This window comes from Mustela putorius, unplaced genomic scaffold (assembly GCF_011764305.1).
Source record: "Mustela putorius furo isolate JIRA1106 unplaced genomic scaffold, ASM1176430v1.1 tig00000145_pilon_pilon_pilon, whole genome shotgun sequence".
In the NCBI taxonomy this organism is placed as follows: Eukaryota; Metazoa; Chordata; class Mammalia; order Carnivora; family Mustelidae; genus Mustela; species Mustela putorius.
In genome coordinates, this window is record NW_025421294.1 from 39,340,095 (window position 1) to 39,353,192 (window position 13,098).

Consider the following 13,098-nt stretch of genomic DNA (forward strand, 5'->3'; position numbering starts at 1 on the left):
AGAAAGAGAGATCACAAGTAGGCAGAGAGGCAGGCAGAGCAGGGCGGGGGGAGCAGGCTCCCTGCTGAGTCCTTGTTTCTGGACACTTTTGAGGATGGCCGCTCTCTGCAGTACGAAGGCCCCAAAGAGTAGACTTGACCTCTGTTTCCTTCTGCCCCCTGCCGCATTCACACAAACGCACGCAAACATGCACACACATGTGCTCGTACACACACAGGCACATGCACAAAGAGGGAAATGAACTCCCGGGGAAGCCTGCTCTGGCTGGTGGGGGCTGCAGTCCTTAGGCCACAAGCTACAACCTGTGGTCCCATTTCTGGCAAGCACACAGAACCATCCCCGCAGGGACTTTACAAAGCCGAGGTCTAGACTGAGTTCCAAGGAAAATCTATCACCACCACATGGATCGAGCCCAGCACCACACCTGGATTTCAACAATAGCCTGGCATGTCTGAAACATGCAGGCTTTAAGGAGAGTTATTAAAAATGGAAAGTCCTATTGATTGGCTTTTCCCCTCATTTCTGAAGCTATTTTTGAATCTCTAAGTCTTTAACCTCATTATAGCCATCAGGAACAGAGAATGAAAAGGAAAATTCTTTTGGTTTCTCACCTACGCCTGAGTATATAGATCTCAGCAGAGTTATGGGGGTTCTGCATTTGGTGGGAGGCCTGGATGTCAGGGGCTGATAACAGGAATAAAAGCAATCATCATGCTAATGGGGCCGGCTCCATTTACTGATTGCCTCCAAGGTGCCAGCCCTGTGCTGGGCTTACACCACAACGGGAGCTCTTCTTTTGTTCCCTGGACAGTCGGGGTCCTTTGCCCCAGGAAGGTTGACTGCAGAGCTGGAGGGAATGGGTTCCTGATGCTAAAGGGAGCTTCCTGACCACAGCTGGTCCACTCTGCTACCAAACTCGCCTTATTATTGGTCCTTAGGACTTATTCAAGTCCTCGAATCTTCGACCCCTTTTCTAGCCTCAATCTCAGTTTCTTTTTAAGCAGTACAAGTATATAATGCTTGCCCAAGGCGCTGTGAGGGGAAACTAAATTATCAGGGAGCAAATCCTCTGGGAACATTTTTAAGGGGGGAAACGTCGGCTCAAAGATGAAGTGACGCGATCCCTTGCAATCAAGTGGCATTTCATATTCTTCAAGGGCGTGTCCCTCTTTTTTTTTTTTTAAGATTTTATTTATTTATTTGACAGAGGGAGACACAGCGAGAGAGCGAACACAAGCAGGGGAATGGGAAAGGGAGAAGCAGGCTTCATGCCAAGCAGGGAGCCCAATGCGGGGCTCAATCCCAGGACCCTGGGATCATGACCTGAGCTGAAGGCAGTCGCTTAACCGACTGAGCCACCCAGGCGGCCCAGGCCTTTCCCTCCTATCACCCTCCTAAATCTTCTTACGAATCCCATGAACTGCACAAGACAGGCTAAGTTTTTATTACAATTTACCCCTACCTGATCACTTGAACAATTCAGGTCCCATTCTGGGCTTCAGAGTCTATAAGCCAGTAACGGGACTGGACAAGAACCAGGTGTGGGTTTGCACACTGGAGACCCAGAGGTCAAACTGGGCCTCTCATTCAGCCCAGACACAAGTTCTCCTGTTTTTAAGACGTAGTTCAACCAGAGGGAGCGTGCCACAGCTTAGGCCATGCCCTTCTGTCTTAATGCCACGGTTTCACATATTTACGGAATCTTCCCAGGTTAGGAAGGTTTTTGAATTTATAGCCTCTTGGACAAAATGACCTCTACAGTGCCTTTCAGCTCTGAAATTCCATAGTTTTTCAATCTCTGTCTTACAGGTAACGAACGCTAAGGCTCAGAGATATACAGTGTTTGTCCAACAAATACAGCTTGTTAATATCCCCGCTGAAAGGGGTCTCCGAGCCCTTTGTAAAGACTGCATGTTCCCAGGGCCACAAACAAGGAAAGAACCCTCAATCCACAGAACTGACATTGGAATTCTATCGGAAAACACGGTTCTGTATAAACAGTACTGTAAGTCATGACAATTCGTGCAAGAAACAACCGACAACAAGATTACCAATTTATGTAGGACAGAAACAGGTTTTTAGAAATGAACTCACTCTGCAGGCATGAAACTTTCATGTCTGAGACATCCTGAAGTTCTTGGGAACTCAACTGAGGGTGGCTATTAGAGGTAGTTAGTTCACTCCGATCAACTTTTTGGACGTTTTTCAAACCCCTTCTCTCGGAAGGCATCCAGATAAGTGAAGCAAAACAACAGGTTGACTCTTTCCTAACTTCACACTCCTGAGTTCACAAAACAAGATATCCAGCTCAGATATTAAGGATTTCTGCTGATTCACTGAGGGATGGATTGATGGCTTTACCTAACAATTATGTGCCCGAGACTAATTTTTGCACTCAGAGATAGGGTAGGGAACAAAATAGACAAAAATCTCTCTTCCTGGAACTGATATTCTAATATGTTATTGTGTTTAAAATTGTAGCTATTAAAAATATCTAAAGCCTATAGGCAAATTATGTCTTCCATTAGGGGGTGATGGGTGCTTTGAGGAGAAACACCCCAGAGGGGTTGGCAGGTGGTGGGACAACAGGGAGTACCACGGGAATTCCCTCAGCCTGCCCACAACCTAGCTGGAGCAGAGTTCCACCATGGGATAAGACACAGCCAGAGCCAATGGTGGAGGCTACGTACTAGCAGAAAGTTTCTGATTCCTCACCTCAAAAATGGGAATAGTAAAAGCATATATGTCACGGGGTTTTGTGAAGAGGCTGTAAAGCCTTTGATACCCTGCCTGGGACACCTGTCGAAGCTTATCATTTACCAATGTGTCCCCGAATGAAGAGCATGAACAGTTTTTCCTTCGCAGGGTGCTGATGATGTCAGGATGGGTTGGGGACACTTTCCGGAAGCAGAGAGTGAACTTGGTCCAGATGTCTGAGATAGGAGGTGAAAATCAAATCCCACTTCTTTCACTAAAGCTTAAATAATCCACAAACTCACACGGTACGTTGATTTCCTCATCTGTGAAATGGGAGAATAAGAATATCTACTTTGTTGTACTGTGGAGGGAATTAAATGAGGTCACGCCTGTGAGCAGCTTAGCACATGCTTGGCAAGAGTTTGTTGATGTCGTCATCATTATGATATTTTCCCAAAGGTCTAGGCCAAGGCTGTGAAAAGGAGATCAGAGGGCCATCAAGCCGCTGGGGGACAAAGGGGCTAGAGTGAAATGGTCTCAAGCTGATACTACAGTAACTTGGCAATGCCAGCCAGATCTTGTCCCTTCTCTTCTCAAGGCTCCAGGTCATTAGTGGAAAAGCTATGAAGTCCTCATGGTGGCCGACGAGGTCCTATAGGATCTGGTGTCAGGCTCCTACTATTCAGCCTCATTTGCCCTGAATCAGATACAAGCATGTTCTGTCCCCAGGGCCTGCGCCTTTGCTGGTCCCACTACTAAAATGCCCTGGGATCTGTAGTATCTGTGTGGACCATACTTCCCTTCCACAAGGCCTTCTCTGGCCACCCCATTTAACACAGCAGCACTCCAGCAGCCCCTTTCTTTTATTTTTCCCATCTTGGTTATCACCATGACATTATTCTACTTACTTTGACTTTTCAGTATGTCTTCCCCACTAGAATGTAAGCTCCACTGGAAAATCTCTAGGTGCTTGAGATTGGGTAATCATTAAATATTAAGTGAATAATGGAATGACACCCTGAGTATGTCCCCACATTTCAAGTTTCCTCACAACCACCCTGGCCGTTTCTTTTGTATCCTGGGATCTGCAAGATCCTTAGCTGTTTAAAGACATGGGAGCCCTGAAGTGTGTTGAGAAGCAAAAAACATGCTCTCTCCCCACGGGGAGTTCAAACAATTGCAGTCTAGCCAAAACTTTGCCTCTGTGGGATTTCCTCTGTCTGAGCCTCATTTTATCCAACTATAAAATGGGTTCACAGTGGGGTTCTGCCGAGGCTCCCCAAGGTGCTGCTGAGAGAGGAAGAGATGAGGGTATGACTGAGCGATGGCGTTCCAGGCCCCCCGCCTCCCCTCTGCACCCAACCACAGACGCTCCCATTCATCAGCTTAATTATCAGGTTCCGTGTAAGTTTCATTTGCGGGGCGGTGGGTGGGGGGTAACTGGTCTGATGCTTATGCGAGAAATCTGAAAGCGGGTGATCTAGATGGTACCACAGGTCCCATCCTGCATTAGAATTCTAGGCTTTGAACAAAAGCTTGTCACCTTCTTATAGTTTAAAGGGGCTCCTGAGACTGGCTACTCCCGGAAGGCCTGGAGACTTACCTGGGACATATGCACCACCTCAAACCAGCGCAGGATCCCCGGAAGCTTGTAGGCAGTTATGAAGGAGGTTCTCTCGATCCACATCGACTGTCCCATAGGCAGGGGGTGGCAAGGACAGGAAAGCAACACACTTCATGAAAACTGGCCATCAGAGAAGTTTGGCAAGAACCCAGCCAGGCCCCCAAACCTCTCATCTGCCTAGAGTCCAGATGAATGTTGCAGGACTCAGAAACCTACTCCCAAATTACTCTTAAGAATTCTTTCCCAATGTGAAGTTAAAGTTGTCTCTGGATTTAGGCTTGATAAACCTTAGTCTGGGTCTCTGAATTGTCAGGAATTTTAAGCAATATTGAATGCATCGACCTGTATTTTCTGGGGGGAGGGTTCACAGTGCTATATTCTTAAAGGACCAGTGATTCCCAAAATAGGCAGAATCACAGTCTAAGGTGAAGAGCTGAGGGAAACTTAGAGCCCTTCCTCATGCCAGCCTTGGGAACAAAAGACAGATCCTAGCTGGGAAGCACACAGGAGATGCTGGGGACTGAGATCGCTGTGGCTTCTTATTACTATTTCTTGGAAGGTTTGACTTCATCAACACCCCTGCTTAGCCTGAGGGATCCTATGTTCTGCAAATGCCTGAATGCCCTGTGGTTGAGAAGTGCATCTCACACGAGGCCTGGACTTGAAACTAAGTTCCAAGAAATGAAAACAAACCCAATGTAAAAGACTGGAGAATGGGTGTCACCATATCAATAGATGTTAGTTTTATTTCTTACTGCTTTAGATCAAATGCCCTCCCATTCTGACATTGGCAGGTGCCTGCTCTGGTTGGTAAAGGTCACTGTGGGGGTAATGATCAAGGCTGCTGAAGGGGAGGGGAGATACTCACGGCAAATTCATTCTCAGGGTCGACGGTCCCTTTGCGTACAGGCCGGGAGTAGTGGAACTTTTGCACATAGTTGGATTTATAAAAGCTGCAAGGTAGGAAGAGGCAGAGGCTCCTGGTAGCATGCCAAGCTGCTGACACCAAACCTGGGCTGACCTGGTGCTGTCCAGGGAGGCTCATTACAGCAAACTTCAGGTCGGCCATACCCTTGTTGTAGCATTTAAAGTCAGGTGCTCCTTGCAAAATGATTTAGAAGCTAGACCAGCTAGACTAGTCTTATGTCCTATGAGAACACAATACCCCTTAGGGTACCCAAGAGGTTGGAATTCTAGCATTAATGCACACCTGTGACCTCAACGAAGGACTTAGATATGCCTAAGGTCCTAGCCTCATGTCCCAGGAGTATCTTCTAAGGATTTCTCTAGGTGTCCCAAGCACTGCTCCAGCTACTCTTCCTGGATCTCTAGGGAGACTCTCACACTGGGGCCCGCAGGGCATGGTGCTAGCTGTATAGTTGCTATTCTTGCCCACAGAATCTTGCTGAAGGATGAGCGGAGGCTCAGACCCCAGTTGAGCTAGACCTGCTCAGCTTCCTGCACTGGGGCAGGCTGCCTCTCCCGGAAGGGACTGGCCCTTCTTCTCACAAAGTCCTCCTGCTTCCCACTGTCCTCTGCGAGCTCTACCGGGAACCTGGGTCTGAGGCGGGTAAACTGGGCAGCTCAGAAGGGGGTGCCCCACAGACCTCCTGCCTCAAGGCCTTATCTCTGACCTTGTGATGTGGTTCTGAACAGACGAAGACCCGCCTTCAAGCTGCTTCCTCTAATGTCCATTTATCCTAATCAGACCACACCGCTGTCACTGCACAACCTCAACAAATGCTGAGATGTCCCATTGGAAGAACGTGCTCAGAACTATGCTCCCATAGTCTGGCTAGGGACTCCTTGGAACCGACCGCTCTGTCATCTCCAGCTCAGTGCATGTCATTGCTGCTTCCTGAGGATTTGCTGTGCCTCGTTCCTCCCATCTCTGGCTTCAGCATTTTCAAGGGCAGAGCCCAGATGGCTAATGGGGGGCAGGTGATTCTTTCCCCAAGAGGAAAGAATCTTTCTCTGGCTAACCCAGAGAAAGAACTGGAAGGGCACCAGGGCCTATCTTGCCACTCGCTTGGCTTGGCAGCCCATGGCATTTTCTTCCCCATCCCTCCTTCCAGGGAACTGGGGTCTTACTTTATTATCTGGTCAGGCACTGGCTTATTCTTGAACCTTGGGTGTTCATCCAAGACCGGCTGGACAGTGAAACACTGGATGTCTGGGATTCCTGCAGTTAAGGCTCACATACCATGTTGTCGACCGCAGGGACAGTTCCAAATATAGCAGGTCCCAGGTGAGACCTGCCAGGACAGCCCTTCTGAGGCCAGGTTTGATTGAATGACTGACCTCAGGTTGCTGGCTGCCAACTAAGTCCTAATGACAAGTTAGTAGTCACTCTGGTCCTTAACAGAACTGCTTATCATTTGCAACTTTATCCCAGGGCTCAGCCCCTGCTAACAGTTGGTTGGTGGTCCTTAATCATCATCATCACTATTTCTATATTGATGGTAATATCATCTAATGAATGTGTAGTTCTCAATCAGCTGCAGAACACATCTCCCCATGGTCTCCTTGCTTCTCGCCAATTCCACTGAGCAGTGTTATTCATGTAAGTCATCCCCTTTCCTAGATGAGGACATCAAAGTCAAAGAAGCCAGCCTAGTTGTTGAAGGTCGCACAGCTTGTGAGAAGAGGACAGAGATTTGTATTTGATCTGTTAACGCCCCGGCTTGGGGTTCTTTCACTCCAGACTCCAGTGTGGTCCTTTCCCAGTGGTACCCTATCACCTGGAGGCTCATTAGAGATGGTGAGTCCCAAGCCTGTCCTCAGACCTACTGAATCAGAGAAGTTTCTTAAGATCTTCAGGTGGTACATATGCATCCTTAAGCTTGGGAAACACTGCTTTAGAGCATGCAAATAGATATCATTTTGCATTCCAAGTCTGAAAGCTTGAAAGTAACTGCCTGTGGCAGGATTATAAGGCTGTGTCCAGGCTCAGTGGGAAACAGTTCTATGATTGATTAGTGATGCCTGACACAGGCACAGGCGGTGAGAGCTTTATCTGCCTATTCTAGACCTTTATTCATTTTAAGCTGATAACAGAGCAATCCAAATAAACAAACCCAGTCATCACTCCTTTACTCATCTCTCTTCCTCAGGTATCCAAGTACTCTTGTAAGTCGGCATGAGTGTACAAGTGGGATGAGTGTACTTGGATACACGCATCCCAGTGACCACCAGAACTCCAGAAAACCTCTCCTGAACCTCAAATTTCTGCCAACTAATAAATCACAAACTCTTCTTATTGGCATTCAAATACATCATACTCTAATATGATCCCAACACATGTCCCACCATTATCTCCGGTTACCCAAAAGAATCTTCTATGCCCTTTGCTTGAAATATTTTCTCACATCACCCCCTCTCCCTTTGAGCCCTTGAGGCAAATGTGAACTATGACAGGCTCTGTGTGCTCTCAGTTTACCCCCAGTCAGGTGTCCCTTCCTGCCTTCGACTCTTCACAGCATTTGTCTGTACTTAGGACTCTTATCTCTCTAGCTCCCTGTCTTCTTCTCCTCCCAAGCCCTCCCCACCACACTGTGAGCTTTCTGATGGCAGAGGCTATGATCCTTTCACACGGAAGAAGTGGCTAAAATATAATTCCAAGTTAAATTCAATTGTTCCCCTCTGATAAACTCAGTCCATACTAATATGCTGGGGATTTAATTGTTTTACCTCTGGAGAATTAAATGGGAGTCCCTCAGAGAGAAAGAGAGAGAGAGAAGGGGGTGGAGAGGAGAGAGAGAGAGAGAGAGAGAACCCAATGCCAAACCTCACTGGAAGGATTTCTGCAATATTCAGGAAAACTATTTTCTTTCTCAAGCCATAGAGCCAACAGCCTTCTCTGAGAAGGAAACCACTTTGGTTTCCACTCTAACTCATTTATATATTATCTCTGGCTGCTCTCCCACTACAACAACAGAGTTGAGTAGTTATGACACAGAGGTCACACAGCCACAAAGTCTAAAATATTTCCTATCTGGTCTTTGACATAGAAGTTTGCTAACCCTTGCTGTAGAGAAGGTTCTAGGTCATATTTACTGATATTAGCAATTGGCCTTGGCCCAAGAGGAGAATCCAAACCTGTCCTGGGGAAGCTAGGGACACTGGAGCCCTCAAATCACGTTCAGGAGGACATATGGCTAGACTGTCTCACTACATATTGAATCTATGCATGGAACTGTGACCCCAAGTTCTGGACAGGCAGAAGATGGGAGATAGGAGACGAAGAGACCTTTGCTGTAGATATCTTCCCCTACTTGATACTTAAATGAGAAGACATGAGAGATGTCACCCTTCTAAGCTGCTTGTCAGCTCTACTAGAGAAGGTAGGAGAGCAGAGCAATAAGGGCTCAGATTTTGGCAATAGGCAGACATGAGTTCAAATCCTAGCTCTATTGGTTCCCAGGACCTTGTGCAAGCTGCTTACATTTTTTTGAGCCTTGGTTTTCTTATTTGCAAAATACAGAGTCATACTCCCCAACTCACAGGATTGCTTTCAGGATAAAATGAAACAATGCATGAAAAATGCCCGGTACATGGTGAACAGTTAATAAAGAATATTCTCTTCGTGAATCTTGATGAAAGTGATGGCATTATAAAAAGAATACAGACTTGGAAATAGATCCTGGAGTTCAGATCTCATCTCCATCACTAACTAGGTTTGTGCCCCTAGGAAAATTACTTTACTCTCTGCCCTACACATTCCTTCCTTATGAACTAGGACAAAAATAATACCCATCTTAAAGAGTTTTATGGGTGTTAAGGAAATAATGTTTACAAAGCGTTCATTCTCATGCATGGCATGAAGAGGACATTTAGCGAATGTCAGCCCTTTATCCTTTTCCACCTGATTCCTGGCACTGAATCAGTCCCCCAGATGATGAAATGGCCCAGTAACACATGCTCTCCCTTCACCCCAAACTACAAGACCGCAGAGCTAGTCCACACCACAAGTCCACTGAAGAAGGGCCTCAGTACTAATCTATCTCCGCTCTAACCAAAACTGCATTTGTAACCAGGCAGCCCCAGGACTAGTTGCATTTCCTCTTGCAAATACCGCGGCAGAGCAGGCATGAAGGGCAGGTGAGCATAATGAAAAGGTTACAGATGCATATTTATCACCCAAGGGAAAAATATTTGGATTAAGGTTCGGCAGACTTAGCAGACCAGCCATGCGACTTGTCAACTCCATTTTAAAGGCTGTAACTTAATTTTTGCTACGGGGTGCGGTGCAGGGAGCTAGTGTGGGTGAGCGCCTCTCCACTCAGCTGTCTGCCTGATCCTTGGGTTCATACGCTCTCTGCCCCCTGGAGTCCTGTCTCCTGCTGCGTGTCACCTCCAGTCCCTATGAACACCACTGCCTACCCAACCTCACTGGCATTATCTCGTGTTTCCTGTGCCCTCCTCTGCGGACTCCAATGAGCTGGCTCCCTCCCTGTGTCCTTTCTTCCTTCTTGTCTCTATTTGTCTATCTCTCTTTGCTTTCTCTCTTATTCCCCTTGTCTTTGCATTAATCACAAGGAATTTCTCAGTGTCAGCTTTGTGCACCGGGGCAGGCTGGGGGAGGGGTACTGCCGTGAACAAGGCAGTGCAGGCCTCTGCCCTCGCAGAGCTTGCAGTCTAGCTTATGTTAACCTTTAAAAAGCACAAGAAATAACACAGTGAGATCAGTTCTCTAAAGGAAGCAAACAAGGTTTGAGATACGAGGCTCATGAAGAGTTCAGAAAAGGCCACTTTACATAAGTGAGTAGGAGAGGCTCTTACAGGAGATGACACCAACTTAGGGTCTGATGGGTGAGAAAGGAGCTAGGGGAAGGGCATGGCTTGCAGAGGGAACAGAAGATGCACAGGCCCAGGGGGAACCGGCTAGGTGTGTTAAGGCAACAGAAATGAGGCCACTGTGGTCAGAGGGGCATGAGAGGGAGACAGAATCACAGGGAGGGGTCAATGACATTGGAGAGGCAGGCAGGAGTCAGAGGGTCACATGGTGGACAGCCTACTGGCCTCACCCAGGAGTTTTGATCTTATATTAAGAGCAATGTGACAATACTTCAGTTCTTGGAACCCGCTGTGCTCCTTCTGACTTGAGGCCTGGGCACATAAGAGTCCTTTTCCTCTGTCTGGGCCATTCTCCCTGCCTCCCACCAGCCTTTGGTTGGTTGCTAACGTTCAACATTATCCTCCTCGAGGAAGCCATCTCTGTCCTCCCAATCACAGTATCCTGCATGGCCTCCTCTTGGCATTAATCCCATTTGTATAAACACAGTTAATGGTACAATTAGTTGTTTGGTGTCTCTTTTACTTGCTAGACTATAAGCTTCCTGAAGGTAGGATCACTTTGTGAGTGTGATCGTCAGCACCCTGCACAATGACTGGCACAGAGGAAGGGCCTGATTGTATTCATTATGAGAATGATTGAATGAGTGAATTGGTCAATGAATGCAACATTTAGAGTTTCCCGAGATGGATTCTTTGGATCCCACGTTGGACACTAAAATTGGCACCACTACCATGATTGTGGCAGCAGCTCTAAGCTCCAAGGTGGGGCTCTGTGGGCTAAAGTCCCAGCAGAGCTGCCTCTGCCTGGACCCTGGTTGGGCCATTCTCCAAGGATACACTGGCCTGGGGCATTCTTGACGTCATCCCCAGGGGCAGAGGTTGTGTTCATCTTCTCTGCATTGGGGAACTGGCTCATCAGCTGCATCTGGAAATCTTCTCTCCGCTCATACTCCTTCCCTCGGTAGATGAATACTTTGTTCTGCAGAGAAAGGACACGCAACAGAGATCTCAGGGCCCAGGCTTGGAGAACGTGATGCAAGCAAAGCTGGGAGGCTTGTGACATGAGCACAGATCTATGATGACTTCCTGTAGATCTCTCTCCTTTCTGCTTCCCCACTACAGCAAGAAGCTCATTTCACTGACCTAGGCATACCACTTCTTTCAAAAGTTTGATTCTAAAAGGAGAGGGGATCATGGGTGCTGAGAACTTCTTCAGATTGTCTTACGGACAGTTTTCAGAATTATTCCTCACTCTCCTTTCGATGTGTCATACCTGCTCTTCTGATTACATGACCACAAAACGTCCCTTCTGCCTTTCATGGGCCATGTGGGCTGGACCTGCTGGGTGGAAGGTCCCAGCATTCGGGTCTTTCATCTCATGGCTCCTGGTTCTAGATGCACAGAAATACACTCTTTATTCTTCTTTGACTGTGTTAGCCTCCTCTAAATCAGTAGTTTTCAAATTGGGGGTAATTTCACCTCCTAAGGAATCCTGGCAATTCTGGAAGTATTTTTGGTCATCACAGCTTGGGGAAGGGAGAGCTACCAGAACTATGTGGGTAGAGACCCAGGATGCTACTACATGTCCCTCAATGCAGAGGACAGCCTCCATAATGAAGAATAACCTGGTCTAAAATGTCACTAGTCCTGAAGCTGAGAAACCCCGTTCTAGACTGTATCTGTACCATCTGTGCCACCTCTAATGGTCTGGAAGTTCTTCGGTCCAAGCCCTCATCTGTCACCTCTGCATTTTCAGTGCTATCAAATCTGAGGGACTGACAGATGGGCCTCAGAAACTTCTAGAAGTTCAGCTCTCCAGGCCTTGCTCCATACCTACTGAAATGGGATCTATGGGAGTAGGATCCCCAGGGCATTCTGATGAACAAGCAGGTTTGGGAAGCCACCTCTGTTCCATCGAGGAATGTCTTACTATGGATCTCCTCTGCAGGCTATGGTGCTCCCTCCCCTGAGCCCACTCTGATTCCCACATTGACTGGTAACAGTGAGAGACTTATGTCCTGGACTGGACCTCAAATCAAGTAAGGTCAAAGATCAGATTTGCTGTTTCTTTTGTATCTCCTTGATCTCAGAATTGAACCATAGGCTCACTGGAAGGTGTCCTATAGGAAGGAAGCCTATAGCTGACCTAGTCCATCTCTCTACATGATCAGTGAATAATCCATAAGAGCACTGGTTCAGAAAGTATGTTCCAGAAACATCTGAGGGTCTCTGGGACCCTTTTGGGACCTCATAAGACCAAGGAATACTCTTCATAACAATGGTCAGCTGATATTTGCCTTTTTCACTCTGATTCTTTCAGATGTAAAGTAGAATTTTCCAGAGCCTGCATGATGTGTATTATCATGACAGACTGAATGCAGACACAGGTATAAGAACCTAGTTGTTCTCTCTTAATCTAAACATTAAAGAGATTTGCAGAAATATGAAACAATCTTACTGTTTGCATACATTTTTATGGGAAAATGCACACTATTTTTCATAAAGACACAAGTTATGTTAACATAACTTGATTGATTATTTTTAAGTACATGGATAAATATTTTAAAATTTTCTTAGTTTTAATTTTGGATATGGTAAATGTAGAGAATCTTTAAATATAAAGTTCATGGAAAAATTCAATAATTTTTCAGATAGAAAAGAGATTCCTGAGCCCAAAGGGTCTGAGAATGCATGCTCTACCTTGCCTACTGGGTAGCAGAGGTCCTCCGGCTCTTTTTGAATGCCTCACTCAAGGGGCAGCGAGCTACTACCTCATGGGGCAGCTCTGATTGCTGCACATCTAGAGAAACATGGGGTGCCTGAGAATGGTGATGATGGAAGGGACTGGGCGTGTGCTGGGGGAAGGGCAGCACTCGGAATCTGGAGAGAACAGAGTTTGAGGATAAGTAGATCCTCAAAGCACAAAGTGACAACTGAGAGGCTACAGGCCTCTGGCCTGGGTCTCTGTCACCAGCACACTC

At 46.9% G+C, this 13,098-nt stretch overlaps 1 protein-coding gene across 6 annotated transcripts in view; it reads right to left on the bottom strand.

Annotated features, from left to right (window-relative positions):
• DOCK2 (dedicator of cytokinesis 2) overlaps positions 1-13,098 on the bottom strand; it is a 412,101-nt gene that overhangs the window by 16,158 nt on the left and 382,845 nt on the right. For 3 of the 6 annotated variants that reach the window (XR_006605414.1, XM_004737633.3, XM_004737634.3), the window contains 4 exons: positions 10,955-11,096; positions 6,413-6,494; positions 5,190-5,274; positions 4,301-4,387 (listed from right to left, as the gene is read on the bottom strand). Coding sequence is in view for 5 of the 6 variants with exons in the window: in XM_004737633.3 (XP_004737690.1) it covers positions 4,301-4,387; positions 5,190-5,274; positions 6,413-6,494; positions 10,955-11,096 (396 nt within the window). In the remaining variant the exon portion in view is untranslated. Of the gene's footprint in view, positions 1-2,113; positions 2,282-2,820; positions 3,021-4,300; positions 4,388-5,189; positions 5,275-6,412; positions 6,495-10,954; positions 11,097-13,098 lie in introns of those variants that run through there. The other 3 variants (XM_045075616.1, XM_045075617.1, XM_045075618.1) reach the window with 3 other exon arrangements.